Genomic DNA, 16,356 nt, shown 5'->3' with positions numbered 1-16,356 from the left:
AGACATTTTACAGATGAACAACAATTCGATGAATAGTACGAGTATGTGCATATATTAGTTGTATTTAATTATTTATTGACCATGTATATATGATGGCTAACTAAACTATTTTTGTGGTTAATATTACATAAATTAACATACATAAATATCATATAGTGAGTTTAAGGATGACATGGTCCCATAATCCAGAATCTGGAGTGGCAACCTGTCAGTGTCTTCACATGTAAGGTCATCATCCTATATATATATATATATATATATATATATATATATATATATATATATATATATATATATATATATATATATATATATATATATATATATATTAAAAAAACTATAAAAAGTTATAGTTAGGTATGTGGATAGATTGACATTGTTACACATGCATATAGGGACCATAATGAGACATTTGATAGGGTGTGGGGGAGAGAGAAAAACGAGACATAAAATTCCACTTATACCCACCCCAACCTCCTTATGTTGTGTGTTGTACAATGATATGTTCAATGGTTTAAGAGAAATTTTAAAAATATGTGGTATGTTTTAGTAGCAGTGAAATCTAAAATTGGTTATGTAAATGCATGAATCTTGTTACATTATTGATAATTTGAAACATATGAGTATATGAAATCCAAAGTAGGTTGCTATGAATGACTGAGGTAACAGTGTAAAATGTGGTCCAATATTCCTTTTCTTACATAATTGGCAATTGGATTTTCACTACTATGAATGATGACATGTAACGTGTAAAATGTACCTTTGAGGATATATGTATGTGCTTTATGCACACACAATTGTACTTGCTCACATTCATGGCATCAACATTTTCATATCCATGCATATGAAGGTGACCCGATATTCTTTTCTTGGGGAAAAGACTTGACCCAAGGAGGCAAAGGTACACATACAAATGGTACTCTATGTAGGCTTTTAATTGGAAAAAAGATTATTAAAATCCACGTTTGCAAAAATTTAATAAAAAAGTCGTAAATGGTAATGTCATGTCAGAGTTTTGTAAACTGTTTACTCAGTTAAAATTGATCACAATGGTGTATTTGAAAATGCATTAGATGTTTGATGGAAAAATATTAGGGACTTAAAAAAACAAAATGAAAATAGTTCATGGTTGAATAATGACATTAATCGATTTAGAAGGTGGTATGGATAAAATGAAACATATACGTGATGGAACACATGTTTGGTTCGTAGATTATGATGGGAATTGGAATGTGAGATTCCATTCCATTCCATTCCCTAGTATGTTTGGTTGCCAAATTGTCCGTAAGATTCTACCAACCGTATCCGTGATAGATTACAAATCCTCCATTTTAATTCTTTTGACAAATTTTATTCAAACATTATGTGAACCAAAAGCCACCTAATTTTTGGAAGATATGTAACATCCATGGTTTAAAAAAAGGAAAATGACTTGTTTGAGATTTGGTCCCACTAAAATACGTCATGTTTAGATGTTTGCTTATTCTTATATATGACAGGTAAATTGATTCCAGAAAAGATGTTTAAATGGTAGCATCATGGCATGTGATATTGAAAAGATGGACATGTCGATTCATAGATTACTATACTTAGTGAAACCTAGAGGGGAACCATGTGGGTGATAGAGAATATGAGACTTCAATGTCCTTTTCACCTTTTTAGGCCATGTGGCTTAATACACTCACTACACACTCCTATATTCAATTCTTCCTCCATACTACTTGGAACTCCATGGATCATACTTACAACATGGGATATTGATTCTTGGTGTTTAAAAAATTGTAATGCTTTATTTTAGTCTGGTCTTTAAGTATATTTATTGCAAGTAAGAAAATAAAGGAGAAGATGAATGTTGGCATAAGCTTCTTAATTTACTCACCACCTAACCCCAGTCAACTAATTCAACTAGAGTTAAGTTAAACAAGTAACTTAACGGTATCATCCAACATGCTCCCTCAAGATCTTTGTTCGTGGTAGTGGTTTGGTGAAAAACCAGCCAGTTGAAATCGACGTATGATGGGCAGAATATTGATAGTTGGATCAACTATTTTATCATGAATGAAGTGACAATCTAACTTAATATGCTTGGTTCCTTTGTGAAATATGAGATATGTAGCAAGTTGAATTGCTTATTCATTGTCACATAAGATCACATTTGGGTTATCATTCTTAATTCCAAAATCTTGCATCAAATGACATAGCCATATGACTTCGCATGTAACAACTGCAATGGCTAGATATTCAACCTCGGTAGGTAGATGATCAAGATACAATGGTTTGTTTCTTAGATTTTGAATTAATAAGAGTCTCCAAGGAATACACAAAACCAAGTCACAAATCTTCGGGTGTCTTGACAACCTGCCTAATCCAAATCACTAAAAGCTTTAAGTTGAATAGATGATTTTGCAGAGAGAAAAACACCTTGACCGGGACATGATTTCTAATAACCTAACAAATGAATAATAGCTTGCATATGACTGAACTAAAAAAATGATGCATTGCATAAGTGGTATCTGGTCACATAATGGTAAGGTAAATCAATCTTCCAATTAAGCATCAAAGTTGTGATCGATCATCTAAAATGTCACCTTTAAAGTTTGACGACTTGTATTTGGGATCTATATGAAATTGAGCTGGTTTAGCAGCAAGTAAATCCATGTCTTCTAACAACCACAATGCAAATTGTACCTGGTCTTCTACTTGCTTGAAGTGTAGAAGCAAATGCTAAGCATCCAAATGTTCGGAATGTTGATTAATGTAGAATAATCAGGCCTTTTATTGAAGAGTTTTTGATGATGAGAAATATTACCAAGGATTTTTGAAGGAAGATGATTGATCAATAATATAACTATGTGAATACAATACAATCAAATCAGTATTCAATGGGAACATGAGATTGAAAGTATAAGGCTTGAGCAACATTCAAGATATGCTGATCTTTTTTTTTTTTTCAACTATAGAATTCTGTTTATGGCGTTCAACATATGCAAGTTGATGCGTTAATACCCATGTTCTCGTAAGAAATAAGTAAATAAGAGTTCTTTTGTGTTGTCAGATTGAATTTGTCTTGTATGAATTTATTTGTTCGTATGTACTCTTCAGTGTGTATTTTGTTGCTAATTTCATATGAAAATACCAAATGGAAAATTAATTACTAGATATAAACAGAAAATACCAATGGATGAAGTTTCACATTGTTAAATTAATGTAGGAATTTCCATCCTAAATTGGTCAAAGTTTGTCATATATTGAGACAATTTATACCTTGTTTGGGGAAAAAAACTTATAAGCTAGGTTATTGTAATTTACTTTTGATAAAACCACAAACATAACTTGTTTTATCTTATGAACTACCTTGAGATAACTTTTGATAAACTTATGCAGTTTTTTCAAAAATATTGAAAATATGCCCTTAATTGTTAATTGTATATAATATTAGTTTTTAGTTTTATATCTAAACGTCCATTTATGTTATTTTATTTTTGCAATTTAGCTTATAAGCTATTTTTTTTACCAATCATTATTAATTTATAAGTTAACTTATCAGCTTGTTTGGCTTGCCTTATAAATGTTATTTAGTATTTTAGCCGTTAGCTTAGAGAAAAGTCACCGAAGATGCATTTTTTTTTTTTTTTTGTGAGCTAACATTAATAAACTTCACTAAAGACTTATAGATGGACTTTTTGTCACAAATTTATATAGAATAGTCGCAAATACAATTAACTCTTTAGGACATTGGCTTATCATCATTTTTTTTGTGGGACATGTTGAGATTCAGCTGGTTAGGGCTTTTGATCATAAATTACCATTTGTGAGTTTGAATCTCAGCCTTAAATATTGCAGATTCAGTTATGTATAAATGATAGGCAAAATTCGATTTCTCGTTTAGTTCCGGTCTTTATGAAAGAAGTATTGAATTTGTTACACTGTTGCATTAAGGAAGGAAGAAAGGATCAACCAATCATTGAAACATGATAAACACAAGAATCCAATTATATAAACAAATTAATAAATCATATTATAAACAAAATCATAATGATATATAATATGTTGAATTGTTCCAAGATTCTTGTAGTATAAGGTTAAACAAGCCTTGGCATGCCAATATGCCATACGGTTATGCTCTTTTTGCCGCTTATTTATCTGTCTTAAACAAAACACTTATGTTTAAAACTAGATTCAATACCGTTCAATAAATTTATAAGAAGTTTGAAAGTTTTATAATAAGTTTTTTTCGGTAAGTACAGATTAGAAAGGGCATCATTAGCGGAAACATAATGGATAAAACATATCATCCTATGAAAAGTAAATATTAAGACTTTGATAGACATAGAAAACACAATCAATCGAGCTACGTCCACAAACAAACTAGAGAGATTTCATAAATAATAGTTGTCACGCACGATTTCTGTTTAGGGTTATATTCATATTAATTATTTATAGAGACAAGTTGACCTAAAAAACTGATTGTAAACTGGGTTTAAAAGTCATCACGGACTCAGACCCAATGATCGAGCACCACATAGTCTGTCATTGAGCACTTTAATTGCGGTATGTCGTACACCACAACGCCTTGTAGGCTACCTTGCAGCCACACTCCACAACCACCCTACAACCACTCCGTAATTGCCGCCCTACTCTGTAGCTTTGGGCTTTGACCATTGCTTAGTCTCTGTAGCGACAATGAGGTCAAAGGGGAGATCATGCTCCACAAATCAACAGTGCAACATCGGCTTAAATCTACAGTTCTAGAAAAAATTGTCTATTTTTTAAGCGTCTAATATAGTTTTCAATAGTTACAAGATATGGGAAATATTGTCTTGACCAAAAAAATACTATGATTTTTTGTAATGAAATATTGAAATGATAACGACCAGATGGAAAATGTTGTAGAGAAAGTTTTTCAAACAAATTAAGACCATAATATGTTCTGCCGTTCAAGATTCTTGCAGTATTAGGTTATTCATGTCTTAACATGTGGCAATACCATATACTCTTTTAGGCACTTAATACACATGGCTCAAACTCTTTTTGAATCTATATATATCTAAACCAAGTTCTGCCAAAACCATAGCAAAGTCTAAACCTCCTTTTGACTTCTCCATGATCTGTAAACACCTGTTAGAAATGACGATCAACCCACTCCTAATTTTGATCCTACTGTTTACATTATCTCTTGTGATTGCTCAAGGCATCGACTCTGAAAAGACAAGTGTCAGTGTCTTAAAAACTTACATTATCCATGTAAAGAAACCCGATGTTTCTCTATCCACGCTGAGTCATGAAGATCACAAAGCATATCATCGATCATTTCTTCCCTTTCGTCTTGCATCCACAGAGAAAGAGGAACCATTACTTTACTCATACCAAAATGTTGTCAGTGGTTTTGCAGCAAGACTCACTGATGCAGATATTGAAGCCATGAGAAAGAAAGATGGGTTTGTATCAGCTTATCAAGAAAGAACTTTAAAGCTTCAGACGACTCATACACCAACATTCTTGGGGTTGCATCAGGAGTCTGGTTTTTGGAAGGATTCAAACTTTGGGAAAGGTAGTATCATTGGCGTATTAGATGGTGGAATTCTACCAGGTCATGCTTCATTTAGTGAGTATGGAATGCCACCTCCGCCTTCTAAATGGAAAGGAAGGTGTGAGTTCAATGCCTCAACATGCAACAACAAACTCATAGGTGCAAGATCTTTTAACATCGCTTCCATGGCCTCAAACACAAGCAAGAAAGTCGAGACACCAATAGATGAAGATGGACATGGGACACATACTGCAAGCACAGCTGCTGGTGGTTTTGTGAAGAATGCAGAAGCACTTGGTGGTGCTGCAGGGACAGCTGTCGGGGTGGCACCCTATGCTCATCTAGCGGTTTATAAAGTATGTTTCGGTCCAGATTGCCCAGAGAGTGACATATTAGCCGGGCTTGATGCTGCAGTAGCTGATGGAGTTGATGTGATATCAATTTCACTTGGAGAAGAGGAAAACGTGCCTTTTTTTCAAGACAACATTGCAATAGCTTCATTTGCAGCTATCCAAAAAGGAATCTTTGTGAGCTGTGCAACAGGGAACTCAGGTCCATTCAATGGCACTGCAACAAATGTAGCTCCATGGGTTCTAACAGTTGGTGCTAGCACAACTGACAGAAAAATCAAAGCCATAGCAAAACTAGGAAACAATAAAGAATTTGATGGTGAATCTTTATTTCAACCAAAAGGCTCCCCTTCTTCTACACTTTCACCACTCGTGTACGCTGGTGCTAATGAAAAACAAGATTCAAAGTTATGTGTCAACGGATCACTTGAAGGTATGGATGTGAAGGGAAAAGTGGTGTTGTGTGAGAGAGGTGTGACATCAAGAATAGAGAAAGGACAAGTGGTGAAGGATGCAGGTGGTGGAGCTATGATATTGATGAACCAAGAGCCACAGGGATTCAGCCTAGATGCAGATGCACATGTCCTCCCTGCAACACAGGTGAGTTACACAGCTGGACTGGAGATTAAAGCTTACATCAACTCAACACTTACACCAATGGCAGCTATATTGTTCAAAGGAACAATAATTGGAGACCCTTTAGCTCCTTCTGTGGCTTCATTCTCTTCTAGAGGTCCGAATACAGTGAGCCCAGGAATTCTGAAACCAGACATTATTGGACCAGGTGTCAGCATTCTAGCAGCATGGACAACCCCACTTCCAGGAAGCACCAACACAAAATCTCCATTTAACATGATGTCTGGAACATCAATGTCATGCCCACATCTCAGCGGTGTTGCAGCACTGCTGAAAGCTACTCATCCTTATTGGACACCAGCAGCTATAAAGTCAGCTATAATGACTTCTGCAGATCTTGTTAATCTCAAAGGTACACCAATAGTAGATGAAACACTCCAACCAGCTGATCTATTTGCTACGGGTGCGGGACATGTTAACCCATCAAAGGCAAATAATCCTGGATTGATCTATGATATCCAGCCTGATGATTACATACCCTACTTGTGTGGGCTTGGGTATAGTGATGAAGAAGTTGGGATCATTGCACATCGGCCGATTAAATGTTCAATGAAATCTAGCATACCAGAAGCCCAGTTGAATTATCCTTCATTTTCTGTTAAACTTGGATCATCTCAAACGTTTACAAGGACAGTGACAAATGTTGGAGAAGCTTATACATCATATGTTGCTAAAGTTGTTGCACCAAAAGGAGTATCTGTTAGTGTTAATCCCAGCAAGATTAGTTTCAGGGAGATGAATGAGAAGGCAACATACTCGGTGATTTTCAGACGTACAAATGAGGAAGCAGGTGAATATTCTCAAGGTTATATAGCATGGGTCTCTACTAAGTACATGGTTCAAAGTGTAATCTCTGTGAACTTCGTTTAAAACCAGCCATGTACTACTTATGATGAATGTGAGACTGAATACTTAATTGTTCTTGGATCTTGTTGGGGAATATTTATAATTATACATTGTGGGTCTGGAAATCGTTTAACTCCATAACTTTACTATGTTTATCACCACATATGTGTTGGAAAATGCATTTTAATTATAAAATCAAAGAGTTTGAGTTTCTGAGAATGAAGATCAACCATGTGATCACAAGGTCAGTTAGAGCACAATAATCTAATAGATCTTGTATGTGGATGTGGATGACATAATACTGATAGAAAACATCTTGGCCTTGCATAATGACAATTCTTGGGTCTTATATATATCTTAGGAGTCATGATATATAGATTTAGATTTTAGATACAGACGACTAATAGGACTTGGTCAAAGTATTTACAAAGACAAAGTTTTGAAAGGGTTCAAAATAGAAAACTACAAGCATGGAATAATTCCTATGTGTAAGATGTTACACACACATATATATATATATATATATATATATATATATATATATATATATGCTTCCAAAACAAGGATCTGAAATCAATATCTCCACAGTTTACTGATTTAAAGACTATATACATACATACAAAAAGAACTTGGAAAAATACAGTTACTGACCTAGTGAATGATTTTAACCAATGAGGGGGGATTTACAGATAGAGTTCCATTAATTTGCTCCAGATGGGCTTGATGTGTGAGAATCAACACTTAGCCCAATTTTTGATTCTTCATGCAACCTGTTATGTCAACATCAACAATAAAATATTTATTAAATAATGTTTGTCATTTCTTAACAAATAAATAAGGCCCACAACATGAACACATTTAAGAAATATATACTTACGGATTAGATAAGCCGGAAGGCTGTCCAGTTATATTCTCAGATGAATCTTTTGTACTTGACTGCACATGAGTTTGGAAGTGATTATAAATTATTTAAAATAATAAATAAGATGATAACAAAAATATTTGATGTTATAAAATTTACCATGTCTTCATGGGAGCTTTGCAGCTTATGAAGCTGAAAATTTTGAGATTGAGGTTGAGGTTGATCTTTGAACTTTTTGTGTAGGAGGGCAAATACACATTTATATGTGAAAAATATTAGTATCGCGACCAATGATGAGAGTATAGTGGATTCGATCACAATCGCTGATATAAGAGCTGTACATCATGTAATGTAATAATTATCAGTTAAATAACTATCTAAGGAAGCATAAGAGAATGGAATCAACAACATAATGAAATGGGTCATTATATTCCTTTACCATGTTTGGTTAGCTTCAGGAAATGGAATTAATGTCATCAAATACAAAAAATGTTAAATAAACTTTCATCCAATGAGATATACCGCTAAATAAATTGCCTATATACATTGTTCACGGTGTTTGAATTTTGAAATGTATACTATATCTATTTCAAATATTTTTAAAAAAAAAAAAAAAGTTCATTTATCACTTGATTTTTTCCACAAAAATAAGCTATATAATAAAACTACTATCAGAAAAACAGTTTTACTTACTTTTAGAAAATAACAAAAAATAATTTAATTGAAGTTTTGAAACTTTTTAATATATTATTGTCATTGAAGATTATATTGACGAAAGTAACTTATAATTATAATATATCATTCCATTTCATCAAAGAGTGAACAAAAAAAACACCCCTCCCCATTGGACGAAGGAATCGGAATGCTCAATTCCATTCCCTCTTGGATTAGTAGCAAAAAGTAGTAGCATAAATATGATTACATAGATGTAACTTACAGTGAGCTACCACCGGATCCACAGGCATCTTTCTTATCAAGTTGATGGTGGCCTCAGAAATAAGAGGCGCTGACATCATCTGTTGACAATCTTCTGGATAACATCCATACCACCCCATATCATTCACACTCACTGTAAGCACCCCACCATCCTCATCACCCTGTATTTTATTTGTACTTACAGACATTCAGTCAGTCAAGGGTTTAGGACATTGTATGTTTAAATTCTAACCTATTATGACATTGTACTTTCAACTTTTTTTTATAGATAGGACATTATACTTTGAAAAATCTACCTAATTATAGCAAAGTCATATCAAACCCAAAAAGATTCTTCACTGCTATGATTAGGTAGATTTTTAAAAGAACACTGTCCTAATTAGAACAAAAAATGAAAGTACAATAAATAAATAAGTTTTTTATTTTATTTTGAAGTAGGGTGTTGTGATATAAAGTAATGAAAGTAAGATGGTGTAGTAAACAAGTAAATGAAAGTATGTTGCAATTTCTTAAAAAAAATATATATATATAAAACTCACATGATAAAGGATTTGTTGGAGGAGAGTGTTGCAATCTTCAATTGTTCCCCTGAATCTAATGGCTTTTGCTTTGAGGGAAAAACGTCTTGAGATTTCAATAAATGTAAGAAGGGGTTGCCACTGATTGCTGTTGCTATTCTTTAACTTTAATTCAGTTGTGCTTGTAAGCTCAGCTGGAAGGTTTGCTGAGAAATATCCAGAACTAACTTCCACAGAAAACATCACACGAAAGTGACTTTTATTTCCTGCATTTTCAACAAATAGCAATATACTTTCAGTGTTTTTTTGTTAATTGTATATTTCTTCCAGTTACAGCATTGTACTTTCAAAAACTAACCCAACTATATCCATGTCATCAAAGAACAAGCCAATTTTTACTGCTATAATTCAGTATATTTTTCAAGGGTTAATATCATAAAAGACCCTATATTTTTCGGATTAAACCTCAACTTTAATTTTTTCGTAAAACAAGACCTTGCATTTTTTCATTTTTTTCGATTTGGCCCTTTTAGCAGGTTTACCGGTAATTTTCCGGAAAAAAAAAGCTCAACTTTTTTTCCCGGAAAACCCTCAGAAATTTTCAGTTTTCTGAAAAAACCCTCACATTTGACAATGTGTTTTTGAAAAAAAAAAGTAAAAATCTACGGGATTTTTTGGGAAAGAAAAGTTGAGGGTTTTTCCGGAAAAAATTGTCTAAAACTGGAAAACCTGCCTAAAGGGCAAAATTGGAATAATTGAAAAAATGCAAGTTCTTTTTAGGAAAAAAATAAAGTTGAGGTTTAATCTGGAAAAAAAACCCAAAATATCTGGTAGATTTTTTAAAGTACAATGTCTTAATAAGAAAATAGATGAAAAGTGCAGTGTTGTAAACTGTAATAGAAAGAAATGAAAGCCCTTTGCAGATTTTAGGTTCATTAAAACCAAATGTTTGCAATTTTTTTTTTCAATTTTACCTCTGGTTCATTAAACTGTAAACTGTAATATACCTGTAAAGTGAACATGATCCGGATCCCCAATAGAAAAGTTAAAATTGTCTCGTTGTCTATCAAAGATCAAGAAACCTTCATCTTCTGTCACATTCTCCATCATGATGAACTCAGGGACATTAATAAATGGAGGATCATTTCTTGGGTTGACAATGACTGGAATATCCAAATCATACTTTCCATGCTTGTTCATGGTGGTAACCCTAAGAGTATCTTCACCACTAAAGTTCCCCTCCCTGATTTATAAATATCATATAATATTAAGAGGTTAAAACTCAAAAGTAAAGGGATAGTAGTGAAAAATTGGTTGAATTTTGAGTACCCGATGTATTTGAGTGATTTAATGGCAAAATTGATAACTTCCAAGCGACCACTTATAATCAATTCTTTAGATCTTCCTTCCCTTTTGGTGACTGAAATCTCCTTCCACATGGGATCCCAAAGTTGCATCAGTAGAGGAGAGAGAAAGAATGATCCGTGTTGTGCAGTGAACATAATAGAGATGTTCTCTGTTGAATCTGAATATGTGATCTCAAAGCCTGAATAACCACTGCGAAAAGAAACAACCATATAATATAAGAATTTACCAAATAATGTTAACCAACATTTAGAGGTTGTTTCTTTTTGACTAAATGGGTTTAATGGGTTAAGAACATAATCTGGAAAGAATGACTAAAACAGTCTGGCTTAATACCTATTTTCTCCTTTCTTCTTTTTTCCTCCTAACTCCTCTCACATTCAAATTAATGAATATTTTGAATTTGTTTTTCAGATTGTAAGGGTAGAATGGTCTCTCATTTTTCTAGAAAGACTTCATATATACAACACTTCATCCAGACATACAACACTATCTTATTAGTAAGTTGTAATACGTTTAACACCTTACCCAAATTTAGGACTGAGGGTATCTTCATCTGCCTGCAATTGAGGTGGAAAAGAAACAAACTGTGGGGGAATACAGTCGACAAATATGTTTACATGAGAAGAAGCAATGTTGCCATTTGCATCTGACATTGAGTATGGAAATGAATCATTTCCATAAAATCTCTTAAATGGAGTGTATATAAACAGATCTCCATACTGCAAAAGTGAACCATGACCTGGCTGCCAATACAAAATATATTTCATTCAGAAATAATATTGCAGCTGAATACTAGTAGTATTTTGAACTTTTCAAACATTAAAAACAATTATGATGATCGATGTTTAATTAAAAACTAAATAGTAAATATCATACCCTTTCATATTCAACGACTTTTGCCTTTCCACCAACAAAGTAATCATTTACTAGAGCATTAAAAACTATGGATTCGTCCTCCCAAACAGAGACATCAAGACCATAAGCTATAGGAAAGTCCTCCCCTGAAGAACAAAAAAAATATACATCATATGGACACATATTCTATTTCTATTTAAATATTCAACTCCTAATTAAACTTACTGTTGTAAGTAGTCACCTCAAAGGGACTTGGGGAGATACTCATTCCATCAAATGAAGCACATATCTTGTAAGTTCCAAGATTCATCGGCATGTAGAAGCCAGTGTATGTCCCATCCCTGTTGTCTACAAACAATACAACCATGAAAAATGGTTTGTTGATTGAATCAGGCTCCAGTGTTAATTTGGATAATTCTGATTCTTGTAACAAGACTGGATTAGAAAAAGAATCCATCAGTTGCAGATCTACACTATGTAAAACCGCTTTTGAGACTCTTGTTTTATATTTTACAACTCTTGATACGGATGCATTGACCTTGCCTGCATCAAATTAAGGAACATAGTATATTATGTTATCATAATCCAAATATAACTAAACCCTTCACCTAATCCTAATTAAACAAATGTTGCAATTAATAGTTTTTCAGCAATACCTGCACTTACAAACTTTGTGAATGGCTTTTCTTCATTCAGTGGAATGTTGCCACAATATATATGAATCTCATATACCCCACTCTTTTCAGGTATATAAACAACCTCAAAGTTACTATTCCACGTTTTCCAATCCTCATCAGACTATAATATAAGAAACAGAAACCATCATTATCATTATTATTATGATGTTATTAATATGTAGAATGTAAAATGCATTGAGAGCAATATAAACAAGTACTTACTTTGTTGTTATGCAAGTAAATAGATGGAACTTCCAATGCACCAAAGTTGAACATTCCAGTTGACTGAGTACCTGTTACATCTTTGAATGTTTTCGTTAATGTATATATAAAAATATAAATTTTGAAAGAGATAAAAAAAATACTTATACCATTGTCAGGATTCATTGGATATATTTGTGGATCCACATGAAGTGAGAGTGAAGGCAATGTGATTTCTACTCGAAGTCTATGTACCTCAATTGGTGATGGATACTGATAAGCATCTCTTAACACGATAGAAAATTTTGAAACTTCTCCAGCAACAGAGTTATGTAAACCAGATCCATTAACAATACTCTTCATTCCATCACAATACCCTATTCAAGATTCTCCTACCATATACAAACCATCACCATTTTAACAAAATAGAGTAAAACAACAAAAAATAAAAGAAAAACAAAACTCACCAATGTAGATGCTAAATTCGTATGGCATATTCAAGATCTGTTTCTTCTTATCCTTATCTGTAATGATGAGTGAAAACTCCCCATGTTGAAGTAATTTGAAAGATAGTGATTGAACACCTGGAACTACTTCCTGATATTTCAAATCACCAATAGGCAAAGACAAATATCTCCCCTTCTCAATAACATCAAAATCAAATGGATAAAACCCTGGAATAAGGTTCCCATATTTATCTCGTTGAGTTATAAATGTTTCCATTATGGAAAAGATCTGAAAAGATTTTGATTCAATGCCCCAATGTGGCACACAGTTACCAACATCAAGTGCTCCAGGGTCAACCGTGAAAGTCAACGGGGAACCAATCAAGTGTTGGTTTTTATCTTTTACGTGAAGTAAGAGATTTCCTGATGTGGCTGCAATAAAGTTAGTGGATAAACCACCAAATCTATTCCATCCATTTTGACTCACATCCAACACCTTTGCATCCTCACCTTTTTCAGTTGTAGCATATATGTCAAAAATGACATTACTTCCTTCACTTTTACGTGTAGCATTGTTCCCAAATGCATCTTTAGGAAGTACCATGATTTTAGCTGTTGTCCCAGCTACAAAATGATTGCATTCACCTCTCCATGACACAGTCCCAGCAGGTTTATAAATGAAAGCTTTAGTTTTAAAAAGAAAAAACGATTGTATCATTATCAATAACAACAAAGGATAAGAAAATTGAGCAAAAACCATAACTTTTTTCGAAACAAAAACCTGGTGTAACACTGAAAGACATAGAGGCGTCAAACACATTGAGATTTTCTTGAGTGATAAGCACGTGGAACGTCCCAACCATAATTGGCATAAAATGTAACTCCCATTTGTTCGTATCAGGGCCCAAAGTGTAAGAAACCCCTGTAATGTAACTACTATTTCCCATCTTCTCATTCTTTCCACTGTAGTCACTCAATGTGATGTTGGGATTAAAAGGGTATTTGTATGTCTTAGTGTTGAAATTCTCAAATACTATAACCTGAATAGTTGCAATTTCACCTGCCCTAAACTCACTCTTATAATTCAGCCAACGAAAAATAAAATGAGGAGGTATATTCGACTCAGCTGCAACAAAATGTACAACAAATAAGCGGATGTATGAACATACAAGTATAAAAACCAGAAGTGTATTTAAAACAAAAACCTGGTGAAACATGGAAATGCAAAGAGTTGTCATGCACTCTGAAATGTTCCTCATCGATAACCACGTAGAATAATCCAACCATGATTGGCTTAAAAAGAATCCGCCAATTGTTCGTGTCATTGCCAAAATCCGAATGCACATCAGTAACATAACTACTGTTCCCCATTGTGCCATTCACTGTGATGTTCGGATTAAAAGGGTATCTGTATTCTTCACTCTGGTAATTCCCCAATATTTTAACCTTAATTGTCGCAATATCACCTGGGTAAAATTCATCATCATCATCCATCCAACTATAAGCAAAACCTGGTGACGGTGTTGACCTATCATCTGCAACACAATGTACAGCAAATAAGACAATGTAGAACAGATATGATCCATTCTTAGACTTGTGTTAGTGTTAGCTTGTTCTAAGTAGTTTAGTTTCTTAGTTAACTAAGAGTTGTGGGGTAAACTTCCAAGTTCCAATATTGTTAGTAGCATACTCCTATATAAAAGAGGTAGCTCTCCCTGTTATGTTTTGTGTTGTAGAGTTTGAATAGATCCACTATTTCCATTGTATGAGAACGATAATCACATGTTGTTGTTTCACTTCTTTGAATTAGCTTTTGATTAATTAGTGTTTCATTTTGTTCCAGAGTGTGCTTTCATTCCATGAACAATGTAACTGCATTAGAAGATCCAAACCTAGTTCCTAATTCGAATTTCACATACATTTTTCGAATTCTATGCCTAGAAAATTTGTTGTGTTCAATTTGTTTTTTCCCTATCACCGTATTGAAATCAAATATAAACGGATTACGCTATTTTATATGCAATGAGGAGGACATAGATATATTCGTGAGTGAGTGCGTATGACATAGATTAACCTGATTTTGATAGATGAGGAGCAATGAAGAGGATGAGGAGGGCAATGAGAGCGTTGCAGAAGAGCCACTGAGCAGCCATGGTCGAGGATGTTTTCCGCAGAATTGAGGGATTTTGAGTAGAAGAAGAAGAAGTTGCATAGTGAAATGGCGGTTTGAACTTGTAATTGTATTCAGAGGGAGGGAAATCGGTTGTGGCCGCATCTATCGGAAGATAAGGAAAAGAAGAGGAGGTTTCCGGCGTATCACCAGAAAGCAGACCGTTATTTGGACGAAAGGCGTCTCCAAAGGGTAAATTACAAGTTCGGTCCCTGAAGTATACTTAAAATAACAGATTTATTCCAAGCTATACATTCTGAATTTTGGACGCGGGTTTAATGAACTACGCATGGCGTAATTTATGGTACGCAGGGCGTAACCGCAACAGATCAAAACCCTAATTCTTCGGTTTTGAGCCCTATTTAAGGGTTCTAACTTATGGGAAACCCTCTCATAACCAGCCTCCATCACTTAAGATCATTCCTAAGAAACCCTAGCATCATCTTACTTGTTTTTGAACCTTGACATCATTTATGAGCTTACTTCTCCATTGAAAGGTTGGATATTGAAGAGCAAAGTGGTGGAAAAGTGTATAGAAGAAGGGTTCAATTATAGATCCAGTAAGGTTATTTCATTCCTAGACCATTGTGAGTAAAAAGCTTCTAACTTGCTCATAGATCTAGTTATTTCAAACATAAGTGTTTATTTGATTGTTTGTTGAACCAACATCCAGGAACTGTCACCTTATGTTTATTTGGTGTAATCCCCTATACTTATTTAATGTTTGTTTGGTTGGTGCCATCTCTTAGACTTATTTGATTTGAATTATGTATCATCATATCATGTTTACTTAGGAAAATCAAAATAATAATTTTTTACGTGAAAATATAACTGAGACATGTGAGACATGTGATCTGTTATGTCTAATATATATTGATGTATTTGCAAGTAGGATATGTTAATTGTCATATTTAATAACAATTTGAGTGTATATATATATATATATATATATATATATATA

The 16,356-nt window shown here is 33.7% G+C and overlaps 1 protein-coding gene and 1 pseudogene across 3 annotated transcripts; one reads left to right on the top strand and one right to left on the bottom strand.

Moving 5' to 3' along the window:
• The first annotated feature begins 5,103 nt into the window (after window positions 1-5,103).
• Window positions 5,104-7,472, top strand: LOC145119599 (subtilisin-like protease 4 pseudogene; annotated as a pseudogene).
• On the bottom strand, window positions 7,133-15,492 carry LOC145119598 (protein GAMETE EXPRESSED 2-like). 3 transcript variants are annotated; one of them, XM_079055274.1, is made up of 18 exons: window positions 15,300-15,492; window positions 14,431-14,760; window positions 14,007-14,351; window positions 13,247-13,909; window positions 12,950-13,156; window positions 12,801-12,871; window positions 12,558-12,699; window positions 12,127-12,444; window positions 11,923-12,047; window positions 11,572-11,789; window positions 11,008-11,235; window positions 10,686-10,921; window positions 9,700-9,944; window positions 9,162-9,321; window positions 8,384-8,559; window positions 8,240-8,298; window positions 8,014-8,132; window positions 7,133-7,213 (listed from the first exon to the last, which is right to left on the bottom strand). In XM_079055274.1, the coding sequence occupies exons 1-17, from the start codon at window positions 15,376-15,378 to the stop codon at window positions 8,063-8,065; spliced, it is 3,672 nt and encodes a 1,223-aa protein (XP_078911400.1). In that variant the 5' UTR covers window positions 15,379-15,492; the 3' UTR covers window positions 7,133-7,213; window positions 8,014-8,062. The 3 variants fall into 3 exon arrangements, with proteins under 3 accessions (XP_078911400.1, XP_078911399.1, XP_078911401.1); XM_079055273.1 differs by lacking the exon at window positions 7,133-7,213 and having other exon boundaries at window positions 7,931-8,132; XM_079055275.1 differs by lacking the exons at window positions 7,133-7,213; window positions 8,014-8,132; window positions 8,240-8,298; window positions 8,384-8,559 and having other exon boundaries at window positions 9,263-9,337.
• Window positions 15,493-16,356: the final 864 nt, after the last annotated feature.

Source organism: Lactuca virosa, chromosome 6, assembly GCF_052849685.1.
Source record: "Lactuca virosa cultivar CGN04683 chromosome 6, Lactuca_virosa_CGN04683_v6, whole genome shotgun sequence".
NCBI lineage: Eukaryota > Viridiplantae > Streptophyta > Magnoliopsida > Asterales > Asteraceae > Lactuca > Lactuca virosa.
The sequence above is the reverse complement of the archived record's forward strand: the minus strand, read 5'-3'. Positions and strand labels throughout refer to the sequence as shown.